This window comes from Rana temporaria, chromosome 1, assembly GCF_905171775.1.
Source record: "Rana temporaria chromosome 1, aRanTem1.1, whole genome shotgun sequence".
Taxonomy (NCBI): Eukaryota; Metazoa; Chordata; class Amphibia; order Anura; family Ranidae; genus Rana; species Rana temporaria.
The window spans coordinates 34,991,623-35,016,514 of NC_053489.1; the positions used below are offsets into that span (position 1 = coordinate 34,991,623).

The following is a 24,892-nucleotide window of genomic DNA, read 5'->3' on the forward strand; positions in this document are numbered from 1 at the left end:
CCCGTGGCTTCAGGAGCGATCCGGGACTACGGCGCGGCTATTCGTTTCTAGCCCCCCCCTCGCGATCGCTCCCCGGAGCTGAAGAACGGGGAGAGCCGTATGTAAACACGGCTTCCCCATGCTTCACTGTGGCGGCTGCATCGATCGTGTGATCCCTTTTATAGGGAGACTCGATCGATGACGTCAGACCTACAGCCACACCCCCCTACAGTTGTAAACACACACTAGGTGAACCCTAACTCCTACAGCGCCCCCTGTGGTTAACTCCCAAACTGCAATTGTCATTTTCACAATAAACAATGCAATTTAAATGCATTTTTTGCTGTGAAAATGACAATGGTCCCAAAAATGTGTCAAAATTGTCCGAAGTGTCCGCCATAATGTCGCAGTCACGAAAAAAATCGCTGATCGCCGCCATTAGTAGTAAAAAACAAACAAAAAAACAAAACTATCCCCTATTTTGTAAACGCTATAAATTTTGCGTAAACCAATCGATAAACGCTTATTGCGATTTTCTTTACCAAAAATAGGTAGAAGAAGAATACGTATCTGCCTAAACTGAGGGAAAAAAAAAATTTATATATGTTTTTGGGGGATATTTATTACAGCAAAAAGTAAAAAATATTGCATTTTTTTCAAAACTGTCGCTCTATTTTTGTTTATAGAGCAAAAAATAAAAACCGCAGAGGTGATCAAATACCACCAAAATAAAGCTCTATTTGTGGGAAAAAAAGGACGTCAATTTTGTTTGGGAGCCACGTCGCACGACCGCGCAATTGTCTGTTAAATCGACGCAGTGCCGAATTGTAAAAACCCCTTGGGTCATTTAGCAGCATATTGGTCCGGTCCTTAAGTGGTTAAGCATATAAGCTCAGTTTTGTGTTAAAAATAACTGTGAAATGCAAAACTCCAGTGGGTGTAACAAGATGTCCGCTTGCCTCCTTCTCTGCGTATCATTACTATGGAGGAGTTTGGGGTGTAGCAAGATGGTGGTGACGGAACGTCACTTCCGTTACCAATTCTGACAGGTCGCCAAATCTGACGGAACACCGGGCAGCTGGGACTCTCGTACACATCGCTGGATAGAGAGTAGGCTCAGGTAAATATTAGGGGGGGGCTGGGGGGTCTGTTGCACACAGAAGTTTTTTTATCTTATTGCACAGAATGCATTAAGATAAACAACCTTCTGCCTTTAGAAACACTTTAAGCTTTATATCTACTTCTACCACAGCTTACCTGTATGAAGGGGACAGCCCATTTATTAATGCCAGCAGGACAGCGCAGGACATGGTTTAGGAGAAAGAGATGGTCCCCCAAACATCCGACCTTCAGCAGCACAGAGACCTAAACAACAAGAGAAGGATTATAAATGTGGATCAATAATATAACATATATCGTATATACTCGAGTATAAGCCGGGGCACCTAATTTTACCACAAAAAAAATGGGAAAAACGTATTGACTCGAGTAGGGTTGTCCCGATACCACTTTAAGACAGAGTAGAGTTTTTTTTTTTCCCCAAGTACTCACCGATACCTTTTTTTTTATCTCATGTGACAGCGGCACATGTGTCAGTAATTTTTTTTCTTTTTTATCTCCAACAATTCGTTTTAAATTATTTATTTTTTTTACTATTTTTTTTATTTATAATGCTTTCTTTTTTTTAAGGGGGGTGGACTGTGTCAGTGTGTTTTTTCTTTTATTTTTTCATTATTTTATACAATAACTTTTTTTATTCTTTTTTTTTTGAGACAGGGAAAGGGACTAGGGACACAGATTCTCCAGTCCCTTTCTCAGCAGCATCAGCTGCGCTGAAAATGAATGGAGTGAAGACAGCGTCTTCTCTTCATTCATAAACTGAAACATTGTAATCACAGTTTACAATGTTTCAGTTATGTGAATAGACCGAGTCAGTGATCACCGACTCTGTCCATTCGGAGCAGATTTACCGGCTCCTACCTCCGCTCTCCATCCTGACAGTTCCAGGGGGTGGAGGAGGAGCACGGAGGGAGAGAGAAACACGGGGGGGGACACGGAGGGATACACGGAGGGAGAGAGAAACGCGGCGGGGGACACGGAGGGATACACGGAGGGAGAGAGAGAAAAAGAAAAAAACACAGCGAGGGACATGGAGGGAGAGAGAAACAAGACGGGGGACACAGAGGGAGAGAGAAAAACGGCGGGGGACACGGAGGGAGACTGCAGCAAAACGGAGGGGGGCTGGAGGAGGACACGGGACAGTCAGCGGTGAGCGTGTGTGGGGGAGTTGCAAGCACCGACCACCGCTGATTTTAAAGCAGCTGAAAGCTGGGGGGGGGGGCGGGAGAGAGAAGCAGAGAAATTACTTTTAAATCTAAACAGCAGTGATCGGTGCTTGTAACTTCCCCACGCACTGATCACCGCTGACAGTACAAGTATCGGGTGAAGCATCGGGAGCATTTGCCCGAGTAAATGCTTGGTATCGGTCCCGATACCGATACTAGTATCGGTATCGGGACAACCCTAGACTCGAGTATAAGCCTAGGGTGTCCATCTGCATGCCTCACTGTGCCCATGACTAGACTCACATTTAACATGGGAGTCTATGGAAGGGGTGCCCAGGTTTGAAAAAGCGGTGCTCCCCGGCCGTAGGTCCCTCAGACAACAAACGTTGCACACTTGTAGAGGAGAAATGGGGCTACATGTGTGGTAAGTTCCGGTTCCAGGAGACCTACGACCAGCCAGTACCGGTTCCCCAAAGTCACCAGAGAAATGACCGTTTAACATGGGAGTCTATGGAAGGCGCCCGGATTTGAAAAATCGGTGCTACCCGGCCGTAGGTTCCCCGGACAACAAACTTTGCACACTTATAGAGGAAGCGTGGGGCTACATGTGTCCAACCCCAATTTGGGGTCCAGGGGACCTACGGCCGGCCAGTACCGGGTCCCTAAATTCTGGGAGATCAGGCGCAAAAAGGTGACTCGAGTATAAGCCGAGGGGGGCATTTTCAGCACAAATAAATATGCTGAAAAACTCGGCTTATACTCGAGTATATACGGTACATTAAATATTTTGTAAAGCCCAATACCAAAATGATTTATAGCCTGCTATTGGCTGTTACCGATGGGTGGTCTGCACGCAAATACAGCCTGCCAAGAAAAGACCCTCCTCCAGACTCACACCCACCTATCAAGACAGTTTGATATTCACATAACTCCTCCCAAGAGCCTTATAAGGGAGTCATCTGGCTCTTGGGAGGAGCTATGAGGCAGGGTGTACAAAGAAAAAGATCCGCTGCTCCAGGTGTATGATGATAACCTGAGGTGGAATCAGGGCCGTCTTAATAGCATCATGGGCCCCTGGGCAATGGAGTGCAGGTAAACAGAAATCAAGTAGGTAGGAGGTAGGGGACATCTAGGGTGTAGAGGGGTCAGAGCGCTGGGGGGATATCTGGGGTGTAGAGGGGTCAGAGTGCTGGGGGGATATCTAGGGTGTAGAGGGGTCAGAGTGCTGGGGAGATATCTGGGGTGTAGAGGGGTCAGAGTGCTGGGAGGATATCTGGGGTGTAGAGGGGTCAGAGTTCTAGGGGGATATCTAGGGTGTAGAGGGATCAGAGTGCTGGGGAGATATCTGGGGTGTAGAGGGGTCAGAGTGCTGGGGGGATATCTGGGGTGTAGAGGGGTCAGAGTGCTGGGGGGGATTATCTGGGGTGTAGAGGGGTCAGAGTGCTGGGGGGGATATCTGGGGTGTAGAGGGGTCAGAGTGCTGGGGGGATATCTGGGGTGTAGAGGGGTCAGAGTGCTGGGGGGATATCTGGGGTGTAGTGGGGTCAGAGTGCTGGGAGGATATCTGGGGTGTAGAGGGGTCAGAGTGCTGGGGCGATATCTGGGGTGTAGAGGGGTCAGAGTGCTGGGGAGATATCTGGGGTGTAGAGGGGTCAGAGTGCTGGGGGAATATCTAGGATGTAGAGGGGTCAGAGTGCTGGGGGGGATATCTGGGGTGTAGAGGGGTCAGAGTTCTGGGGGAATATCTGGGGTGTAGAGGGGTCAGAGTGCTGGGGGGGGGGGGGAATATGTAGGGTGTAGAGGGGTCAGAGTGCTGGGGGGATATCTGGGGTGTAGAGAGGTCAGAGTGCTGGGGGGATATCTGGGGTGTAGAGGGGTCAGAGTGCTGGGGGGATATCTGGGGTGTAGAGGGGTCAGAGTTCTGGGGGAATATCTGGGGTGTAGAGGGTCAGAGTGCTGGGGGGGGGGGGGATATGTAGGGTGTAGAGGGGTCAGAGTGCTGGGGGGATATCTGGGGTGTGGAGGGGTCAGAGTGCTGGGGGGATATCTGGGGTGTAGAGGGGTCAGAGTTCTGGGGGAATATCAGGGGTGTAGAGGGGTCAGAGTGCTGGGGGGATATCTGGGGTGTAGAGGGGTCAGAGTGCTGGGGGGATATCTGGGGAGTAGAGGGGTCAGAGTGCTGGGGGGGATATCTGGGGTGTAGAGGGGTCAGAGTGCTGGGGGAATATCTAGGATGTAGAGGGGTCAGAGTGCTGGGGGGATATCTGGGGTGTAGAGGGGTCAGAGTTCTGGGGGGGATATCTGGGGTGTAGAGGGGTCAGAGTTCTGGGGGAATATCTGGGGTGTAGAGGGGTCAGAGTGCTGGGGGGGATATCTGGGGTGTAGAGGGGTCAGAGTGCTGGGGGGATATCTGGGGTGTAGAGGGGTCAGAGTGCTGGGGGGGGGGGAATATGTAGGGTGTAGAGGGGTCAGAGTGCTGGGGGGATATCTGGGGTGTAGAGAGGTCAGAGTGCTGGGGGGATATCTGGGGTGTAGAGGGGTCAGAGTGCTGGGGGGATATCTGGGGTGTAGAGGGGTCAGAGTGCTGGGGGGGGGAATATGTAGGGTGTAGAGGGGTCAGAGTGCTGGGGGGATATCTGGGGTGTAGAGAGGTCAGAGTGCTGGGGGGATATCTGGGGTGTAGAGGGGTCAGAGTGCTGGGGGGATATCTGGGGTGTAGAGGGGTCAGAGTGCTGGGGGGGGGGATATGTAGGGTGTAGAGGGGTCAGAGTGCTGGGGGGATATCTGGGGTGTGGAGGGGTCAGAGTGCTGGGGGGATATCTGGGGTGTAGAGGGGTCAGAGTGCTGGGGGAATATCTGGGGTGTAGAGGGGTCAGAGTTCTGGGGGAATATCTGGGGTGTAGAGGGTCAGAGTGCTGGGGGGGGGATATGTAGGGTGTAGAGGGGTCAGAGTGCTGGGGGGATATCTGGGGTGTGGAGGGGTCAGAGTGCTCGGGGGATATCTGGGGTGTAGAGGGGTCAGAGTGCTGGGGGAATATCTGGGGTGTAGAGGGGTCAGAGTGCTGGGGGAATATCAGGGGTGTAGAGGGGTCAGAGTGCTGGGGGGATATCTGGGGTGTAGAGGGGTCAGAGTGCTGGGGGGATATCTGGGGTGTGGAGGGGTCAGAGTGCTGGGGGGATATCTGGGGTGTAGAGGGGTCAGAGTGCTGGGGGAATATCTGGGGTGTAGAGGGGTCAGAGTTCTGGGGGAATATCTGGGGTGTAGAGGGTCAGAGTGCTGGGGGGGGGGGATATGTAGGGTGTAGAGGGGTCAGAGTGCTGGGGGGATATCTGGGGTGTGGAGGGGTCAGAGTGCTGGGGGGATATCTGGGGTGTAGAGGGGTCAGAGTGCTGGGGGGATATCTGGAGTGTAGAGAGGTCAGAGTGCTGGGGGGATATCTGGGGTGTAGAGGGGTCAGAGTGCTGGGGGGATATCTGGGGTGTAGAGGGTCAGAGTGCTGGGGGGATATCTGGAGTGTAGAGAGGTCAGAGTGCTGGGGGAATATCTGGAGTGTAGAGGGGTCAGAGTGCTGGGAGGATATCTGGGGTGTAGAGGGACAGCCGGGCTCAAGGACCAGCTGCTTTTAGGGAAAGGGCAGGGCCCCCCCCATGCAGCTGTGGCCCCTGGGCAGTGCCCAGGTGTGCCCTCTCATTAAGACAGCCCTGGGTGGAATGTCTCGTAGAAGGCCAGCCTCCGTGGGAAACTTGTAAGAAAAGAAATGGCTGCACATCCAGGAATTCCGATTGCCTTTTATTGTTCAAAGTGACAACACCAAAGACACCAACACAAGGTCACGTAGACGTGTTTCACACATACATCTTGTGCTTAATCATCACCATTAATGATTAAGCACAAGATGCTTGTGTGAAACACGTCTCCGTGACCTTGTGTTGGTGTCTTTGGTGTTGTCACTTTGAACAATAAAAGGCAATCGGAATTCCTGGATGTGCAGCCATTTCTTTTCTTACAATGAGGTACGGTGTGGTGAGGTTTTCAGGAAGTTACAATATGTACAGCACCCAGCCGGGCCACTCCCACCACCGAAGACCACCCACTCCCACCACCTAAGACATTACATAGAGAACCAGTGATGACATCACTGGATAAAAAAATAAAAAAAGTCATGAAAACAGAAAGGTTGCATTTATTAAATTTGTTAGCGTGTTGGCAGGGGGAGGGGGGGTTGAAACCTGGAAAGGCAAAATAGAAGCAGATACAATTTCAGCTTCAGGTACCCAATGGACGACCAAGTACAAAGCACACCACATAAAGCAGCCGAGTCATTCTCCAACCCTCCCCCCTGTGTAGAAGATTCTGAATAATATAATGAGGGGGAAGGGCAGAATGGTCCCTTCTGAGCACAAGAATAAATGTGTGTCAAGTGGCCCCCGTCCTCCATTAGAAGGAGAAGTTTCTATGGGAACCTCATCTTTTCATTATCTTCATTGTGTGGCACATCATACTGGAGAGGGTTCTGTGCATGCATTTCCACAGTACCCCCTGTGTGTTCTTTGTATATTCCTGAATCCACTTCCCTGGAGATTCACCTAAAGACCAGAACTGCTAAATGAGACCAGAGTACCCTCTACAGACCCATGGAGATTCACCTAAACACCAGAGTACCCTCTACAGGTTCATGGAGATACACCTAAACACCAGAACTGCTAAAATGAGACCAGAGTACCCTCTACAGACCCACAGAGATTCACCTAAACACCAGAACCGCTAAATGAGACCAGAGTACCCTCTACAGACCTTTTAAGATTCACCTAAAGACCAGAACTGCTAAAATTAGACCAGTGCAGCCTCTACAGACCCATGGAGATTCACCTAAAGTCCAGAACCGCTAAATGAGACCAGAGTACCCCCTCTACAGACCCATGGAGATTCACCTAAAGTCCAGAACCGCTAAATGAGACCAGAGTACCCTCTACAGACCCATGGAGATTCACCTAAAGACCAGAGTACCCTCTACAGACCCATGGAGATTCACCTAAAGTCCAGAACCGCTAAATGAGACCAGAGTAAACTCTACAGACCCATTGAGATTCACCTAAAGACCAGAACTGCTAAATGAGACCAGAGTACCCTCTACAGACTCATGGAGATTCACCTAAAGACCAGAGTACCCTCTACAGGTCCATGGAGATTCACCTAAAGACCAGAACCGCTAAATGAGACCAGAGTACCCTTTACAGACCCACAGAGATTCACGTAAAGTCCAGAACCGCTAAATGAGACCAGAGTACCCTCTACAGACCTTTTAAGATTCACCTAAAGACCAGAACTGCTAAAATTAGACCAGTGCAGCCTCTACAGACCCATGGAGATTTGCCTAAAGACAAGAACTGCTAAATGAGACCAGAGTACCATCCACAGACCCATGGAGATTCACCTAAAGACCAGAGTACCCTCTACAGGTCCATGGACATTCATCTAAAGACCAGAACTGCTAAATGAGACCAGAGTATCCTCTACAGACCCCTGGAGATTTTCCTAAAGACCAAAACTGCTAAATGAGACCAGTGCAGCCTCTACAGACCCATGGAGATTCACCTAAAGTCCAGAACCGCTAAATGAGACCAGAGTAAACTCTACAGACCCCTGAAGATTCACCTAAAGACCAGAACTGCTAAATGAGACCAGAGTACCATCTACAGACCCATGGAGATTCACCTAAAGACCAGAGTACCCTCTACAGACACATGGAGATTCACCTAAAGTCCAGAACCGCTAAATGAGACCAGAGTAAACTCTACAGACCCCTGAAGATTCACCTAAAGACCAGAACTGCTAAATGAGACCAGAGTACATCTACAGACCCATGGAGATTCACCTAAAGACCAGAGTACCCTCTACAGGTCCATGGAGATTCACCTAAAGACCAGAACTGCTAAATGAGACCAGAGTACCCTCTACAGACCCACAGAGATTCACCTAAAGACCAGAGTACCCTCTACAGATCCATGGACATTCATCTAAAGACCAGAACCGTTAAATGAGACCAGAGTACCCTCTACAGACCCCTGGAGATTTGCTTAAAGACAAGAACTGCTAAATGAGACCAGTGCAGCCTCCACAGACCCATGGAGATTCATCTAAAGTCCAGAACCACTAAATGAGACCAGAGTAGGGATGCAACTAACGATTATTTTCATAATCGATTAGTTGGCTGATTATTGTTTCGATTAATCGGATAATAGCCTTAAAAAAAATTTAAAAAAATATAGAATTTTAAAAAAATTTTGGGCCAATTTGTTGTTGGGCAGATTACAAAACACAAATTGCCGCAAAAACACATTGCATGCTTTTCTGCAGCTCCTACATTGAAGTATATTGAACAAATAAAAAAAAAAATAGCACCATTTTGCGTTAAAAAGTCCTCGCCCTTTCCAAATACGCAGCAGCTGAAAAAAAATCATGGATGTGAACGTGTCCCATAGAAAAACATGTAACTGAACTATTTTTAAAGAAATAAATGTAACTGTTTTACTCAAATGCGTCTGTCTTTATAACTAGCATTATAGCCTTAAGCCTATTACACTCTGCTCATACATATTAGCAAACAAGGGACACATTAATACATTTATGCGATAGCTATATATATATTATAGGTTACAATAGAGGATATATATATTATTGCATGATATTACAGTAGGCAACCTCGGCCCTCCTGCTGTTTTGAAACTACAAGTCCCATGAGACATTGCAAGACCCTGACAATCCCAGGCATGACTCCTAGAGACAGGAGGCATGATGGGATTTGTAGTTTAACCACAGCTGGAGGGCCGAGGTTGCCTCCCCCTGATTTAGGACATGAAAAGCACTCACCAGCTTTTGAAGCCACAGCAGAATGTCGTTCTGGAACTGGGTGTCCTCGATGAGGCGCCGGGTGAAGCTGAACAAAACGCTGATACATTCCTTCAATAAGATGAGATCGGAGTGAGATCCCTCCAACTTCTGAGGAGCTGCAGGAAACATGGAGGAGAGCATGAGGGGAAGAACAAAAGGAACGCCAGGAACAGGATTTCGCATAGAGCCGCATGGAAAGGACCAAAATATAAAGCAATCATTCTTACATCCAATGTGCCAATCCATGTATGTTGGGCAACATCCCATTAACAATTTTAACCACTTCAATACCGGGCCTTTTCACCCCCTTCCTTCCAAGGCCAATTATAAGCTTTCAGCGCTCTCGCATTTTCAATGACAATTGCGCGGTCATGCTACGCTGTACCCAAATGACGTTTTTATCATTTTGTTCACACTAATAGAGCTTTCTTTTGGTGGTATTTATTCACCACTCCGTTTTTTATTTTTTTGCAAAATAAGCAAAAAAATAAAAAAAAAAGAGTGGAAATTTGAAAAAAAACAATATTTTCTACTTTCTATTTTTAAAGAAAGACAATAAAATCTAATTGTGTCATAAATTTTATGCCAAAATGTATTCTGCTACATGTCTTTAGTATAAAAAAAATCCTGTTAAGTGTATAATAATTGGTTTGTGTGATCACGGACAGATGTGCGCAGATGATCATCGGGACACATGTATGCATTGCAGATGATCACCGGGACACATGTATGCAGATGATCATCGGGACACATGTATGCAGAGGATCATTGGGACAGATGCATGCAGAGGATCATTGGGACAGATGCATGCAGAGGATCATTGGGACACATGCATGCAGAGGATCATTGGGACACATGCATGCAGAGGATCATCGGGACACATGTATGCATTGCAGATGATCACCGGGACACATGTATGCATTGCAGATGATCACCGGGACACATGTATGCATTGCAGATGATCACCGGGACGTATGCATTGCAGATGATCACCGGGACACATGTATGCAGATGATCATCGGGACACATGTATGCATTGCAGATGATCACCGGGACACATGTATGCAGATGATCACCGGGACACATGTATGCAGATGATCATCGGGACACATGTATGCATTGCAGATGATCACCGGGACACATGTATGCAGATGATCACCGGGACACATGTATGCAGAGGATCATTGGGACACATGCATGCAGAGGATCATTGGGACACATGCATGCAGAGGATCATTGGGACACATGCATGCAGAGGATCATTGGGACACATGCATGCAGAGGATCATTGGGACACATGCATGCAGAGGATCATCGGGACACATGCATGCAGAGGATCATTGGGACACATGTATGCAGATGATTATCAGGACACATGTATGCAGATGATCATCGGGACACATGTATGCAGATGATCATCGGGACACATGTATGCAGATGATCATCGGGACATGTGATTTTACTGTTCCATATGTGGGGGACAGGTGTTTTTACTGTGTGGGGAGATTATTTTGGTGACATGTGTGTGTTTACACTGTGTGGGGGCACTGGGCCGGTGATCAGTGTGTAAAAAGATGTAAAAAAACACTCACTGATCACCAGCCGACTGCAGAGATCCGCTCTCCTCACTAACAACTTCCATGTGAGGAGAGGAGAGCTGATCGCCTAGCAACCCGCTCGCTATTTACAACACATGACGGCTGTGATTGGACACAGCCATCATGTGACCAGGAGGGCCAATCACAGAGCCCTCCTGCCGATCGGAGATGCGCCGTGTCCGGGTGACACAAGAGCATCGGGGCTGCGTGAGCACACGTGCGTGCGATCCCCCTCCTGAGGGACGTTCCTGAACATCCACTCAGAAGGAGGAAGCACCCACCCATGTGCAGTGGCACGGGGAGAGGTGGTAAACAAATTACATTTTGCACATTTCTAAGGCTGAACTAAAAATACTCTTGCAGGTGCCCCCACCTGCCCTTTCCACACTGCAAGGGTAAGGGTGTTAGAAGAAGACACCAATACTTATTCCTTGCATCAGCTGATTTCTAGCACTTTCTCTTTTCTGATACTCGGGGGTTGTGGATGAGCCCTTGTTGCCATCATGTACACTGCAGCACTACTGGCCCTGCACTGTACGCCATTACATAAGGGTGCAACCTACAGCCACAGAGAAGAGGCTCCAGGGGACCTGTTGCACAGCGTGGTGGAGCCTGTCAGAGCAAGGTATAAGGCATTACAGCTTATTCCTCTACCCCCAGACTTAACAAGCATTAAGCCATTGTAGCAGCACTTCACACTGAGATATCAGGACACAGCACAGGACTAAAACTTCAAGGGACAAGGGAATTTAAACTTGGATAGTTGGCAAGTATGAGGCAGCTGCTTTGGGCCGCACAACAATGACAGGGCCCAGGGCAGCTGCCCCTTTTTCCCTGCCTTAAAGACAACCCTGCACACATCACAGTTTAGATGAGGCAGGCTGTCACCGACAACTGCCTGGTGTCCAGAAGTGGCTTTGGGCAATGACCAGTGTTTTACCACGTTGTCAAACACAGGTCACCGCTAGGACACACAGAAAACTATTTTTTTTTTCTGTGTCCTATTCACACTGCAACTCAGCCCAAAGCTCTGGAGCAAATCAAACCATATTGGCAACAACCTTGAATTGGGCTCCATTTTCTGTTCTGCGGTGTTTTTGGCATATAATAACTGGTAAAGTACATACACATCTAGGGCCAGATTCCCAGCCAGCGGCGTATCTTTGCCCGGGCGCAACGTATCCGATTTACGTTACGCCTCCGCAACTTAGACGGGCAAGTGCTGTATTCTCAAAGTACTTTCTCCGTAAGTTGCGGCGGCGTAGCGTAAATCGGCCGGCGTAAGCCCGCCTAATTCAAATTTGGATCAGGGGGGCGTGTTTTATGTAAAACTACTGTGACCCGACGTGAGTCACGTTTTTGAGGAATGGCGCATGCGCCGTCCGTGGAATTTCCTAGTGTGCATTGCTCCAAAGTACGCCGCAAGGACGTCATTGGTTTTGACGTGAACGTAAATGACGTCCAGCCCCATTCACGGACGACTTACGCAAACGACGTAACTTTTTCAAATGTTGACGCGGGAACGACGCCCTTACTTAACATTGGTACGCCGTACTTATGCCTCATATAGCAGGAGCAACTATACGCCGGGAAAAGCCTAACGTAAACGTCGTAACTTTACTGCGTCGGCCGCGCGTACGTTCGGGAATTCGCGTATCTAGTTAATTTGCATACTCGACGCAGAATTTGACAGAAGCGCCACCTAGCGGTCAAAAAAAATGCAGTTAAGATCGACGGAGTAAGAGACTTACGCCTGTCGGATCCAATGAATATCTATGCGTAACTGATTCTAAGAATCAGGCGCATAGATACGACGGGTCGGATTAGGACTTACGACGGCGTACATGGCGCCGCGCCGTCGTAAGTCCTTTCAGAATCTGGCCCATACTGTTCATCCATTGCATGTATCCACAGAAAGAAAGGAAAAGAAAACAATTTGTGATTCAGACACTTTTAGGACACTCACCATAGTCTGGATGGTAGACGGCCACTGACCGGAGGAAGGGAGAATTGTTGACCATTCCGTAGATATAAGACTCAACCTGCAGCCGAGATAACACTGATGTATAGGAGTGCAGAGCGAACGTCTGATATAGGTGATCGGACTTCAGCTCAAACAGCCGTTTCATGTCTGCCAGTGCCGACGTATTGACCTCCGCCGTCTGATAGTGGTGATACCCAACCACCTTGGCTTGATCTTCACAGAGACCCTGTGGAGGAGAATGTGCACCAGTCAGTCAGTCTTTACTGACCCAGTCCTCTGCTGAGCTTTTCATTTCCAAGGGCTCATTTACACTTGCTTCGGCTCCAACAAGGCTTCGGACAGGCTTTGTTAAAGCTCTCTGAACGCCAGTCAAAGCTCCTGTCACCAAATAAAATGGTTAGTTTGCAGTCCTCTTTACACCTTGCTTTTGCTTTGCTTCAAAAATTGTACCCAGGGATGGACTGGCCATTGGGACTACAGGGAGTTTCCCGGTGGGCCGATGGCTCAGTGGGCCGGCTTCAGTGACAGCGGACTGCCGCCCCCCTCCGCTCCTCTGTCTCTCCCTCCCGCATCGCTCACCTGGGGGGGAACAAAGAAGCAGGGGGAGGACCAGAGGAGCAGGGGGAGGGGACAGACAGCTGACTCAACATCTATGGCCTGGGAGTTTCTCACTTCTGCCTAATCTTGTCCCATGGGGAGGCACCAAACTGATTCTTTGCCCCGGGTGAAATAATGTCTAGCTTCCCCACTGGTACTGCCTATAAGAGTACCAGGACCAGCCGTTCTAATAAAGTAAATTGGCTAGTGGCTAGTGAAGGTGTAAACAGGACTGTAAGCTAACCATTTTATTTAGTGACAGGAGCTTTGACTGGAGTTCAGAGAGCTTTAACAAAGCCTGTCCGAAGCCTTGTTTTGAAGCAAGTTTTCTTTTTTTACTGAAGATAAGCTGGAGGAAAATGCCTTGTTGAGGTCAGAGGAGAATGGGCAGACTGGTTAGAGATAATAGAAAGGCAACAGTAACTCAAATAACCCCTCGTTACACCCAAGGTATACAGAATACCATCTCTAAACGCGCAACACATCGAACCTTGAAGCACATGGGCTTAGTACCAATGGCCTTTGGGATGTGGAGGCAACTGTGTGAGGTTATCAGGTCACCAGGGCCGCCATCAGGGGGGTACAGGCAGTACACCTGTAAGGGAACCGGAGGCCCACAGGGCCCAATATGGCAACACCCCTTTTTTCATTTATTTTTTATAAAAAAAAATATTTTTTTTAATATATTTTTATTTAATTTTTTTAACAAAGGGACAATTTTTTTTTTTTTTTTTTTAAGAGGTCCGGAGGTCCCCATGGCCCTGGATGGGAACCCCCCCCCCCTTTTTTTTTTTTTTTTTAATATTTTTTCTAATATATATATATATATATATATATATATATATATATATATATATATATATATTTATTTATTTCCAATATATATATATATATATATATATATATATATATATATATATATATATATATATATATATATATATATATATATATATATATATATATATATATATATTTTTTTTTAAAGGGCTCAGGAGGTCCCCAGGGCCCCATGTGGCAAACCCCCTTTTTTTTTATATACATGTTTATTTTTGTTTATATATATTAATTTTTTATTGTTTTATTAAAGGGCACAGAGGTCCCCAGGGCCCTGGATGGCAACCCCCCCCCTTTTTTTTTTTTTTATAAATGTTTATTTTATTTTATTTTTTATATATTTTTTTTATTTTTTTTTATTAAAGGGCCCAGAGGTTTCTTTTTTTTATTATTATTATTATTATTATTATTATAGGGCTCACAGGTCCCGGATGGCAACCCCCCTTATTTGTAATTTATTTTTATATAAAAAAAAAAAAAAAAAATTTGTATATATATATAAATTTCTTAACCACCTCAATATTGAGGGTCAGATGTGCCTTTATCTGGTCTTTGGTATGATATGGGCCACGATTCCTCCCAATGATATGAGCCACTATTCCTCCCAACGATATGGGCCACTATTCTTCCCAACGATATGGGCCACTATTGCTCCCAACGATATGGGCCACTATTCCCCCCAATGATATGGGCCACTATTCCCCCCAATGATATGGGCCACTATTCCCCCCAATGATATGGGCCACTATTCCTCCCAATTATATGGGCCACTATTCCCCCCAATGATATGGGCCACTATTCCCCCCAATGATATGGGCCACTATTCCCCCCAATGATATGGGCCACTATTCCTCCCAATTATATGGGCCACTATTCCCCCCAATGATATGGGCCACTATTCCCCCCAATGATATGGGCCACTATTCCTCCCAATGATATGGGCCACTATTCCTCCCAATTATATGGGCCACTATTCCCCCCAATGATATGGGCCACTATTCCTCCCAATGATATGGGGCACATTTCCTCCCAATGATATGGGCCACTATTCCCCCCAATGATATGGGGCAGATATCCTCCCAATGATATGGGGCACATTTCCTCCCACCGATACCAATGATGGGATACAATTGCTCTTACCAATAGGGGCACTAGTCCTCCTCGTACTGGTCACCAACCCGGAAGCCATATTTATTCTCACTGATGCTTGGCCCGGGACATGTTCTACCCCAGCTGGCCACAATCTGGCCCTCCAGAAGTCTGAAGGACAGTAAACTGGCCCTTGGTTTGAAAAGTTTGGAGACCCCTGGTTTTCAACTAACGCCAGCCATTGATGGTTCTAACACATTCAATTCATTTATGGGCAGGCTGGTTGTATTAAAGTCAATCCATTGGTTTACTTAAAGCGGAGCTCCACCCTAAAGTGGAACTCCCGCTGATCAGAACCCTCCGGTGTCACATTTGACACCTTTCAGGGGGAGGGGGGTGCAGATACCTGTCTAAAGACAACCACTTCCGGCCACACAGTCTGCGGGTAGACTGCGGGCAAGACGTCACCTCCCGTCCCCTCCCACCCATTGTGTTCTGGGAACACTCGGCTCCCAGAGCACAGCGGGAGCCAGTCAGCATGCACAGCGTGACTCGCGCATGCGCCGTAGGGAACCGGGCAGTGAAGCCGGAGCGCTTCACTTCCTGGTTCCCGCACCGAGGATGGCGGTGGGGGCAGCAGAGTGACGAGCGATCGCTCGTCCTCTGCTGCGGACGGCGCTGGACTCCAGGACAGGTAAGTGTCCTAATATTAAAAGTCAGCAGCTGCAGCATTTGTAGCTTCTGACTTTTAATATTTTTTTTTTTTAGCGGACATCCTCTTTAAAAGAGGAAGTAAACCCTGATGGGTTTTACTTCCTCTTTTGCTCCCTGCAAATTAAAAGCATTTAATGGGCTAGTATGCATTGCACTTTCCTGCAAAAGAATTCAGCGCTGTCCCCTGTGCAGGCTGCGCCCATCTTCTCACCCCTCTTCCTTCCGGGCCGCGGACTCCAGCTCTGATTCGCCGGAGCCTCGTGATGTCACTCCCGCGCATGCACACAGGAGCCACCAGTAACAGCACACACTAAGGAGGAAACGTCACGGAGGTTCGTTTCTTCCCAGCGCATGCGCCGTGTACATTATCAGGGCACTACAAGTGAAATATCTCCTAAAACGTTGCATGTTAAGGAGATATTTCCACTACCTATAGGTAAGCCTTATTCTAGGCCTACCTATAGGTAGAAGTCACACAAAAGGGTTTACAACCACTTTAAGTACAACCAGTCAGTTGTATTTGTTGCATGCGATTACTGTCAGGAACTATAGCAGTAATCACTGTCCTTCCAGCCGTGCCCCCGCCCCCCTTGGTCTCCGCCCGCCGGCAGAATACAATAGCGCTGAAGGAGGGATCCCCCCTATCAACACTGACTACGATTTTCTTTTCCTCACCAAATTGCTCATATACCTTCCAGGAAATTAGATAGAAAGAAAAGTAACCGCTCAGATGTAACCAAAGAGCCTCTTCACTGGATCCAAACCCTGGGTGCCGGCAATGCAATGATATTGCAAAATTATAGCGGGAAACTTGGACAGCCGCACTCCAAAAAATGTTCCTTTTATTAAAACTGGTCACAAAAAATACATGCCACAGCAAAAAATAGAACAGAAGTTGACGCGTTTCACACTGTATCCCAGTGCTTAATCATAGCTATGATTAACCCCTTAACGCCCGCCGCACGACTATTTACGTCCGCAAAATGGCATGGACAGGCAGATGGGCGTATATATACGTCCCTGCCTTCCAGCGGGTGGGGGGTCCGATCGGGACCCCCTCTGCTGCGTGCGAATTCCCTCGGGGAGCGATCCGGGACGACGGCGCGGCTATTCGTTTATAGCCGCTCCGTCGCGAACGCTCCCCAGAGCTGAAGAACGGGGAGAGCCGTATGTAAACACGGCTTCCCCGTGCTTCACTGTGGCGGCGTATCGATCGAGTGATCCCTTTTATAGGGAGACTCGATCGATGACGTCAGTCCTACAGCCACACCCCCCTACAGTTGTAAACACACACTAGGTGAACCCTAACTCCTACAGCGCCCCCTGTGGTTAACTCCCAAACTGCAACTGTCATTTTCACAATAAACAATGCAATTTAAATGCATGTTTTGCTGTGAAAATTACAATGGTCCCAAAAATGTGTCAAAATTGTCCGAAGTGTCCGCCATAATGTCGCAGTCACGAAAAAAAAAAAAAAATCGCTGATCGCCGCCAATAGTAGTAAAACATTTTTTTTTAATAAAAATGCAATAAAACTATCCCCTATTTTGTAAACGCTATAAATTTTGCGCAAACCAATCGATAAACGCTTATTGCGATTTTTTTTACCAAAAATAGGTAGAAGAATACATATCGGCCTAAACTGAGGAAAAAAAAAAAAATGTTATATATGTTTTTGGGGGATATTTATTATAGCAAAAACTAAAAAATATTGCATTTTTTTCAAAATTGTCGCTCTATTTTTGTTTATAGCGCAAAAAATATAAACCGCAGAGGTGATCAAATACCACCAAAAGAAAGCTCTATTTGTGGGGAAAAAAGGACGCCAATTTTGTTTGGGAGCCACGTCGCATGACCGCGCAATTGTCTGTTAAAGCGACGCAGTGCCGAATCGCAAAACCTGGCCTGGGCATTTAGCTGCAAAATGGTCCGGGGCTTAAGTGGTTAAGCACTGGGATACAGTGTGAAACGCAGCAGCTTGTGTTCTATTTTTTTGCTGTGGCATGTCTTTTTTGTGACCAGTTTTAATAAAAAGGAACGTGTTTTGGAGTGCGGCAGTCCAAGTTTTCCTTCCAGGAAATTACCTGTACTGTCATGTGCTCTTCCTTAAAATCCCAGACTTTGCTCTTGATGTTCTTCCAGTCGGAAATCATGATCTGAAGCTTGGAATCGGCCAGCAGAAGCTGCTTCCTGCACCGGCCATAGTTCATCAGTAGCTCGTGGAACTCATGGCGGTCCTGATGTGCGATCCTCTCAAACTCCTCGGTGAAAGAGTCCACGTTCTCCAGCCAAGAGCACGGCTCGAAGATCTTCAGCTGTTCCCGAGTAAACGCCGCGGGCCTGGGCTGCTGCGGGAGCTCCGGATAGAGCCTCTCACTGGCGACAAGGGGCTTAATGGTGGCCACAGCGCTCGTGTGGTCAAAGATCGGCTCGGGTAGCTCCGGGTACAAAGACTTAACCTTGGACAAATGCAGAATCTCTTTGGCTTCCACAAAATGCGGAGTGTTGACACGATCCACCTCTCTAGGTCTTATTTCAGGGACCTCTATGGTCTCGTTGTCCAAGGAGGGGCTTGTCCTTTCCATGCATTGAGCCACATTGGTGGACAATTCAAGGTCATGTGCAGGATAACTAACACTGGGATCGGTTTTCTCTCTTGTAGGGTCCGGACCCTCAGGAACAGGCAGCTCTTTGGACCCATCTTTGTCCTTTGCATCTTTGATGCCAGAAGAGTCTGCCAAGGACAACTCGCTTATCCGATTTATTTCCGATGTCCCCGTGTCATCATTCAGCTGAATTTCTGTAAAGTGGTCAGGGGGGTCACAGTCTGTTTTCAGTTTTTGGGAGGATGATTTAGGGGCGGAAACTGTAACAAAGGCATCATTCTCTTCCTCCAGTACCGGGGTCTTTTCTGATTTCAATTCCGAGATGGCTTGTTTTTTCTTTGCCTAGAGAGATAAGATGCAAATGGTCAATGATAGCCTTATAATGGTTAGAGGTAGGGTTGTCCCGATATCACAACGATTTTTTAGGACTGAGTACAAGTACCGATACTTTTTTTATGTACTCGCCGATACCGAATACCGATACTTTTTTTTAAATGTGTCCCCAAATGCAGCCATGTCCCCCGTACAGCAGCCATTGTCCCCCGTACAGCAGCCATTGTCCCCCGTACAGAAGCCATTGTCCCCCGTACAGAAGCCATTGTCCCCCGTACAGAAGCCATTGTCCCCCGTACAGAAGCCATTGTCCCCCGTACAGAAGCCATTGTCCCCCGTACAGAAGCCATTGTCCCCCGTACAGAAGCCATTGTCCCCCGTACAGAAGCCATTGTCCCCCGTACAGAAGCCATTGTCCCCCGTACAGAAGCCATTGTCCCCCGTACAGAAGCCATTGTCCCCCGTACAGAAGCCATTGTCCCCCGTACAGAAGCCATTGTCCCCCGTACAGAAGCCATTGTCCCCCGTACAGCAGCCATTGTCCCCCGTACAGCAGCCATTGTCCCCCGTACAGCAGCCATTGTCCCCCGTACAGCAGCCATTGTCCCCCGTACAGCAGCCATTGTCCCCCGTACAGAAGCCATTGTCCCCCGTACAGAAGCCATTGTCCCCCGTACAGAAGCCATTGTCCCCCGTACAGAAGCCATTGTCCCCCGTACAGCAGCCATTGTCCCCCGTACAGCAGCCATTGTCCCCCGTACAGCAGCCATTGTCCCCCGTACCTACTGTTATCACCGCGGCAGGGAACATTACAGACAGCGTTCGTTTGAACAGCTGTTTTCCCCACTGCGCATAGACACTCCCCCTTGGACGGATCTGTCCAATCGCGAGCAAGGGGGAGTCACATAGACACTCCCCCTTGCTCGCGATTGGACAGATCCGTCCAAGGGGGAGTGTCTATGCGCGGCGGGGAAAACAGCTGTTCAAACGAACGCTGTCTGTAATGTTCCCCGCCGCAGTGATTAACGTGGCAGCGGCGGCGGTTTTGGCGGCGGCGGGGGGTGGAAGTATTCTATTTTAGTATCGGGGGTATTAGCGGGAGTACGAGTACTCCCGCTAATACTCGGTATCGGTCCCGATACTGGTATCGGGACAACCCTAGTTAGAGGAAGTATTGAAAGTCACCAATTCAGGGCAAAACGCTTGCCAAAAACAACAACATAAAAATAAACAACCCTTTAAAAGATATATAGGTAGATTCAGGTACATCGGTGCAAACTTGCGGCGGCATAGCTTAGCCTGTTTAGGCTACGCCGCCGTAAGTTAGCTAGGCAAGTACATGGTTCTCAATGTACTTGCCTGCTAATATACGGCGGCGTAGCCTAAAGCGGGTGGGCGTAAGGGCGCCGAATTCAATTGTGTGGAAAGGGGGCGTGTTTAAATGTTAATCAGGCTTGACCTTACGTTTTTGATGTTTTTTTGTTACTGCGCATGCGCCGGGCGTCTACATTTCCCAGTGTGCATTGTGGCTAAGTACGCCGTACGGGCCTATTGATTTCGACGTGGACGTAAATCGCTATTCGCAAAACGACGTAAAAATTTCGAATCTCGCGGCGGGAACGGCGGCCATACTTTAACATTGCTATTCCACCTAATAGATGGAATAACTTTAGGCCTGATAATGCCTTACGGAAACGGCGTAAATCTACTGCGGCGGCCGGGCGTACGTTTGTGAATCGGCGTATCAACTCATTTACATATTCTACGCCGACCGTAATGGAAGCGCCACCTAGCGGCCATCCGAAATATTGCAATCTAAGATAGGAGGGCGCAAGCCGTCCTATCTTAGATATGTTTAAGCGTATCTCTGTTTGAGCATACACTTAAACATACGTCGGCGTAGATTCTGAGTTAGGTCGGCTTATCTACTGATAAGCCGGCCTAACTCTTTCTGAATCTACCTAAAAATAACTAAACCAGCTTTTGCTGCAATATTCACCTTCAATGCAGGGATTTCCTCTGCAGTACTTTTTTGTGCCATTACCCTGTTTCCCCCAAAATAAGACCTACCCTGAAAATAAGACCTAGCGTTATTTTCCAGGAGGGCTGCAATATAAGCCCTACCCTGAAAATAAGTCCTAGTTAAAAATGCTTGTAAAATCCTATAATCCACTCTATTACAGCAGTATATAATGTACAATGTGTGCGTTTCTGTAATATAATTACGGGGAAGAGAGCTCAGGCGGGTCACAGAAGAGCAGAGCGGCTCTATAACGAAGGTATTTGGCACAATTATATTACAGAAACACACACATTGTACATTGTATAATATTGTAATAGAGTGGATTATAGGATTTTACAAGCATTTTAACTCAGTTAACACTGGGGATTCCTGTCAGGCAGGGAGCGAGAAGACATCACATTACATGGAAAGACCTACCCCGAAAATAAGCCCTACTGTGTCTTTTGTTGGCATAATTAATATAAGACCCAGGCTTATTTTCGGGGAAACACGGTAGATGTCCTCTGAAGGCCAGTATCAGTCAAGCCACTTCCTCTTACCCCAGGTTGTCCTGACCCCCCCCCCCCCCCCAGTGTGTGACTGGACCGTGAAAGAAGCAGCGGCACAGGGACAAGCTCATCTCTCAGCATCCTCCTATCGGCATGCTTCTTGTTAGAAAACAAATTGGTTCCTTCTACTGTTTCTTCCTCACAAGCCTCGTACACGCGGCCGGTTTTTCCGACGGGAAAACTGCGATGGAGTTTTGGTCGAGAATCTCAGCCGTGTGTATGCTCCACGCAGTTTTTCCGAAGGAAAAAAAAGGCCCAAAATACGCCTGACAAAAAAAAAAAGAACCAGATCTCTTTTTTCCCGCCAGGAAAACCGGCGGACTTTTGCCCGGCGGTTTTTGGCAGTTTTCCTATGGGAAGAAATGTGATGGAGCATACACACAACCGGGACTCCGGGAAAATCAGCCATGTGTAGGGAGGGTGGACTGACCGAGCAGGTTCTCGGTTTTACCCTTGGGATTTCCGACTGGAACTTTTCCCGTCGGAAATCCCGCACATGTGTACGGGGCATTACACTCCAGCTCTTCTCTACAGGGACTGCAAAAGGGTGATTCCAGGTCCAAGTTAGGTACTTACACTGCTTCCATCTAAAAAATAAACTTAACCGCTTCAGCCCCGGAAGATTTTACCCCCTTCCTGACCAGAGCACTTTTACAATTCGGGACTGCGTCGCTTTAACTGACAATTGCGCAGTCGTGCGACGCTGTAACCAAATAAAATTTATGTCCCACAAATAGAGCTTTCTTTTGGTGGTATTTGATCACCTCTGCGGTTTTTATTTTTTGCGCTATAAACAAAAATAGAGCGATAATTTTGAAAAAAAAAAACACACAATGGGGTTTATTTACAAAAAGGCAAATCCACTTTGCACTACAAGTGAAGTGCAGTCCCTGTAAATTTGAGGGGGACATGCAAGGAAAAAAAAAAAAAAAAAAAAAACAGCATTTTTGCTTGTACATGATTGGATGATAAAAATCAGCAGAGCTTCCCCTGAGATCTACAGCGACTGCACCTCCAAGTGTACTTGTAGTGCAACGTGGATTTGCCTTTGGTAAAAATCCCCCAATATCTTACTTTTTGCTACAATGAATATCCCACATTTTTTTTCAAAAAAAAATTTCCTCAGTTTAGGACGATATGTATTTATTCTACATATTTTTGGAATTACATTTTTTTTTTTTTAAATTGCAATAAGCGTACATTGATTGGTTTGCGCAAAAGTTATAGCGTCTACAAAATGGGGGATAAAATTATGGCATTTTTATTATTTTATTTTTTACTAGTAATGGCGGTGATCTGCGATTTTTAATCGGGACTGCGACATTATGGCGGACACATCGGACACTTTTGACACATATTTGGGACCATTGACAATTTTACAGCGACCGGTGCTATAAAAATGCACTGATTACTGTAAAAATTTCACTAGCAGTGAAGGAGTTAACACTAGGGGGCGATCAAGAGGGTAATTGTGTTCCCTATAGTGTATTCTAACTGAAGGGGGGGTGGGACTTACTAGGGGAAAGAACAGATCGCTGTTCAAACTTTGTATGAACATACGATCAGTCGTTTCTCCCCTGAAAGAACACTAAGCTCCCGGTTCTCGCCCTGTCTTGAGCGATCGCGGGTGCCCGGCGGTCATCGCACCCGCCAGGCATTCGCATCAGCTCCGGGGGCAAGCAGCGGGCGTGCGTACATGCCTCCGGCGGCGCGTGCCCCTAGTGGCCACAGCCATGTTGCCAACCCGCCAGGCATTCGCATCAGCTCCTGGGGCAAGCAGCGGGCGTGCGTCCATGCCTCCGGCGGCGCGTGCCCCTAGTGGCCACAGAGCGAAGCGATGTAACATAACATCGCTTCACCCAGCCAAGCCATGTTACCAACCCGCCAGAAGGATGAAAATTAGGACCACCATTGGATCAGATGGTGGCGGATATCAGCGGACATCCGCCACTCCATAGAGGACACTGCAAGGTCTAATCAGAGCCGCCTGAAGTGACTGTTCGGAAAGCTTGTGTGAAAGGACCCTTAACGATAAAAGAGCTGTTACATTTCTACAAGCCATCCAACCAAGTTGTCCCCTGGAAGACAGAACACTGGAATATTGCAGAATTAAGCCTCTTCCACACGATCGGATTTTACGCAGACAAAGTGTAGGACTTTTCTCCGAAGGGCATTGGCCAGGAATTTGTCTTGCATACAAAACGGCACACAATTGTTTGCCATCAAACACGAAACGATGTGTTTTTTTAAAGGCTCTTTAGCGCCACCCTTTGGGCAACTTCTGGTAATGTGTTATGGTGAGCATTGCTTCTGAGTGTGCGTCTTTTTACGTGTACACACGATCGGATAATCCGACAACACACATTTGTTATCGGAAAATTTTAAAGCATGCCATCCGACATTTGTTGGCAGAAAATCCGACAACAATTGTCCGACGGAGCGTACAAACGGTCGGATTTTCCCAACAACAGCGTGTCATCACACAATTCCCCTTCAGATAATCCGATCGTGTGTATGAGGCTTTAGACTCTTGCACCGTCAAGGAGCCTTGTTGGAAAAACCTGCATTTCGCTTCCTCTTCCCCTTTTTTTTTCATAGCCGCCGACTGTATCACTCTGCCCCGGCGTGCCGCGTCATCGGATGTGATTGACAGCAGCGCCAGCCAATGGCTGCACTGCTATCAATCCGTCCAGCCTAGCCAATCAACGGCCAGGCTGGGAACCGAAGAGGATCACGAGGACGCGCACGCGGGACATTCGAGGGGTGAGGTAAGTAAAACGGGGGTTCGGGGGGGGGGGGGGGACGGTACCGTTCGAATGTTTTTTCACCTTAACGCATAGGATGCATTAAGGTGGAAAAACATTAACCTTTACAACCCCTTTAAAGCGAAGCAGTGCCGAATCGCAAAAAATGGCCTGGTCATTGAGCAGCCAAATCTTCCAGGGCTGAAGTGGTTAACAACCTATAATTGCCATCTTTTTCAGCTGTCAGTGGGGGAATCCTGCTGACATGACAGCTGAAAGAACCATCTCTCTGGGACCCCTTGGTCCTTATGGTTCCATGTACACCCCTATTTACTGCTGTTGTGTTGGGTCTCGTTTTTCCTGTTTATGTATAAAAAACTAAAGTACCGTACTAAATATCTTAGCCCAGAAGATTCTGTTTTGGTGAAAACGTCGAAAATTTTACTAATCACGGAGATAAAAGAGAAGTCTGGTTTTATTTTAGATTCATACTTCCCTCGGTGGATGGAGCATCAGACCGATGCTCCATCTGTCCCCCGCCGTCTCTGCACCGAGAACCGAGCCACCGAACATCGCCCATGGCTCGGTTCTCACAGATCCCCGAGAGGAAAGCTGCTGCCTGTCAGTAAGCGTCTTTCCTTTCTGCTTCGCCAGGCTCATTGG

General features: G+C 47.6%; 1 protein-coding gene across 1 annotated transcript in view; it reads right to left on the reverse strand.

Annotated features, from left to right (window-relative positions):
• EPG5 (ectopic P-granules autophagy protein 5 homolog) overlaps positions 1-18,945 on the reverse strand; it is a 186,254-nt gene extending 167,309 nt beyond the window's left edge. Inside the window, 4 exon segments of the mRNA XM_040336244.1 lie at positions 1,237-1,344; positions 9,136-9,272; positions 12,721-12,964; positions 18,060-18,945. Coding sequence (XP_040192178.1) covers positions 1,237-1,344; positions 9,136-9,272; positions 12,721-12,964; positions 18,060-18,560 — 990 coding nt within the window. The 5' untranslated portion in view covers positions 18,561-18,945.
• Positions 18,946-24,892: the final 5,947 nt, after the last annotated feature.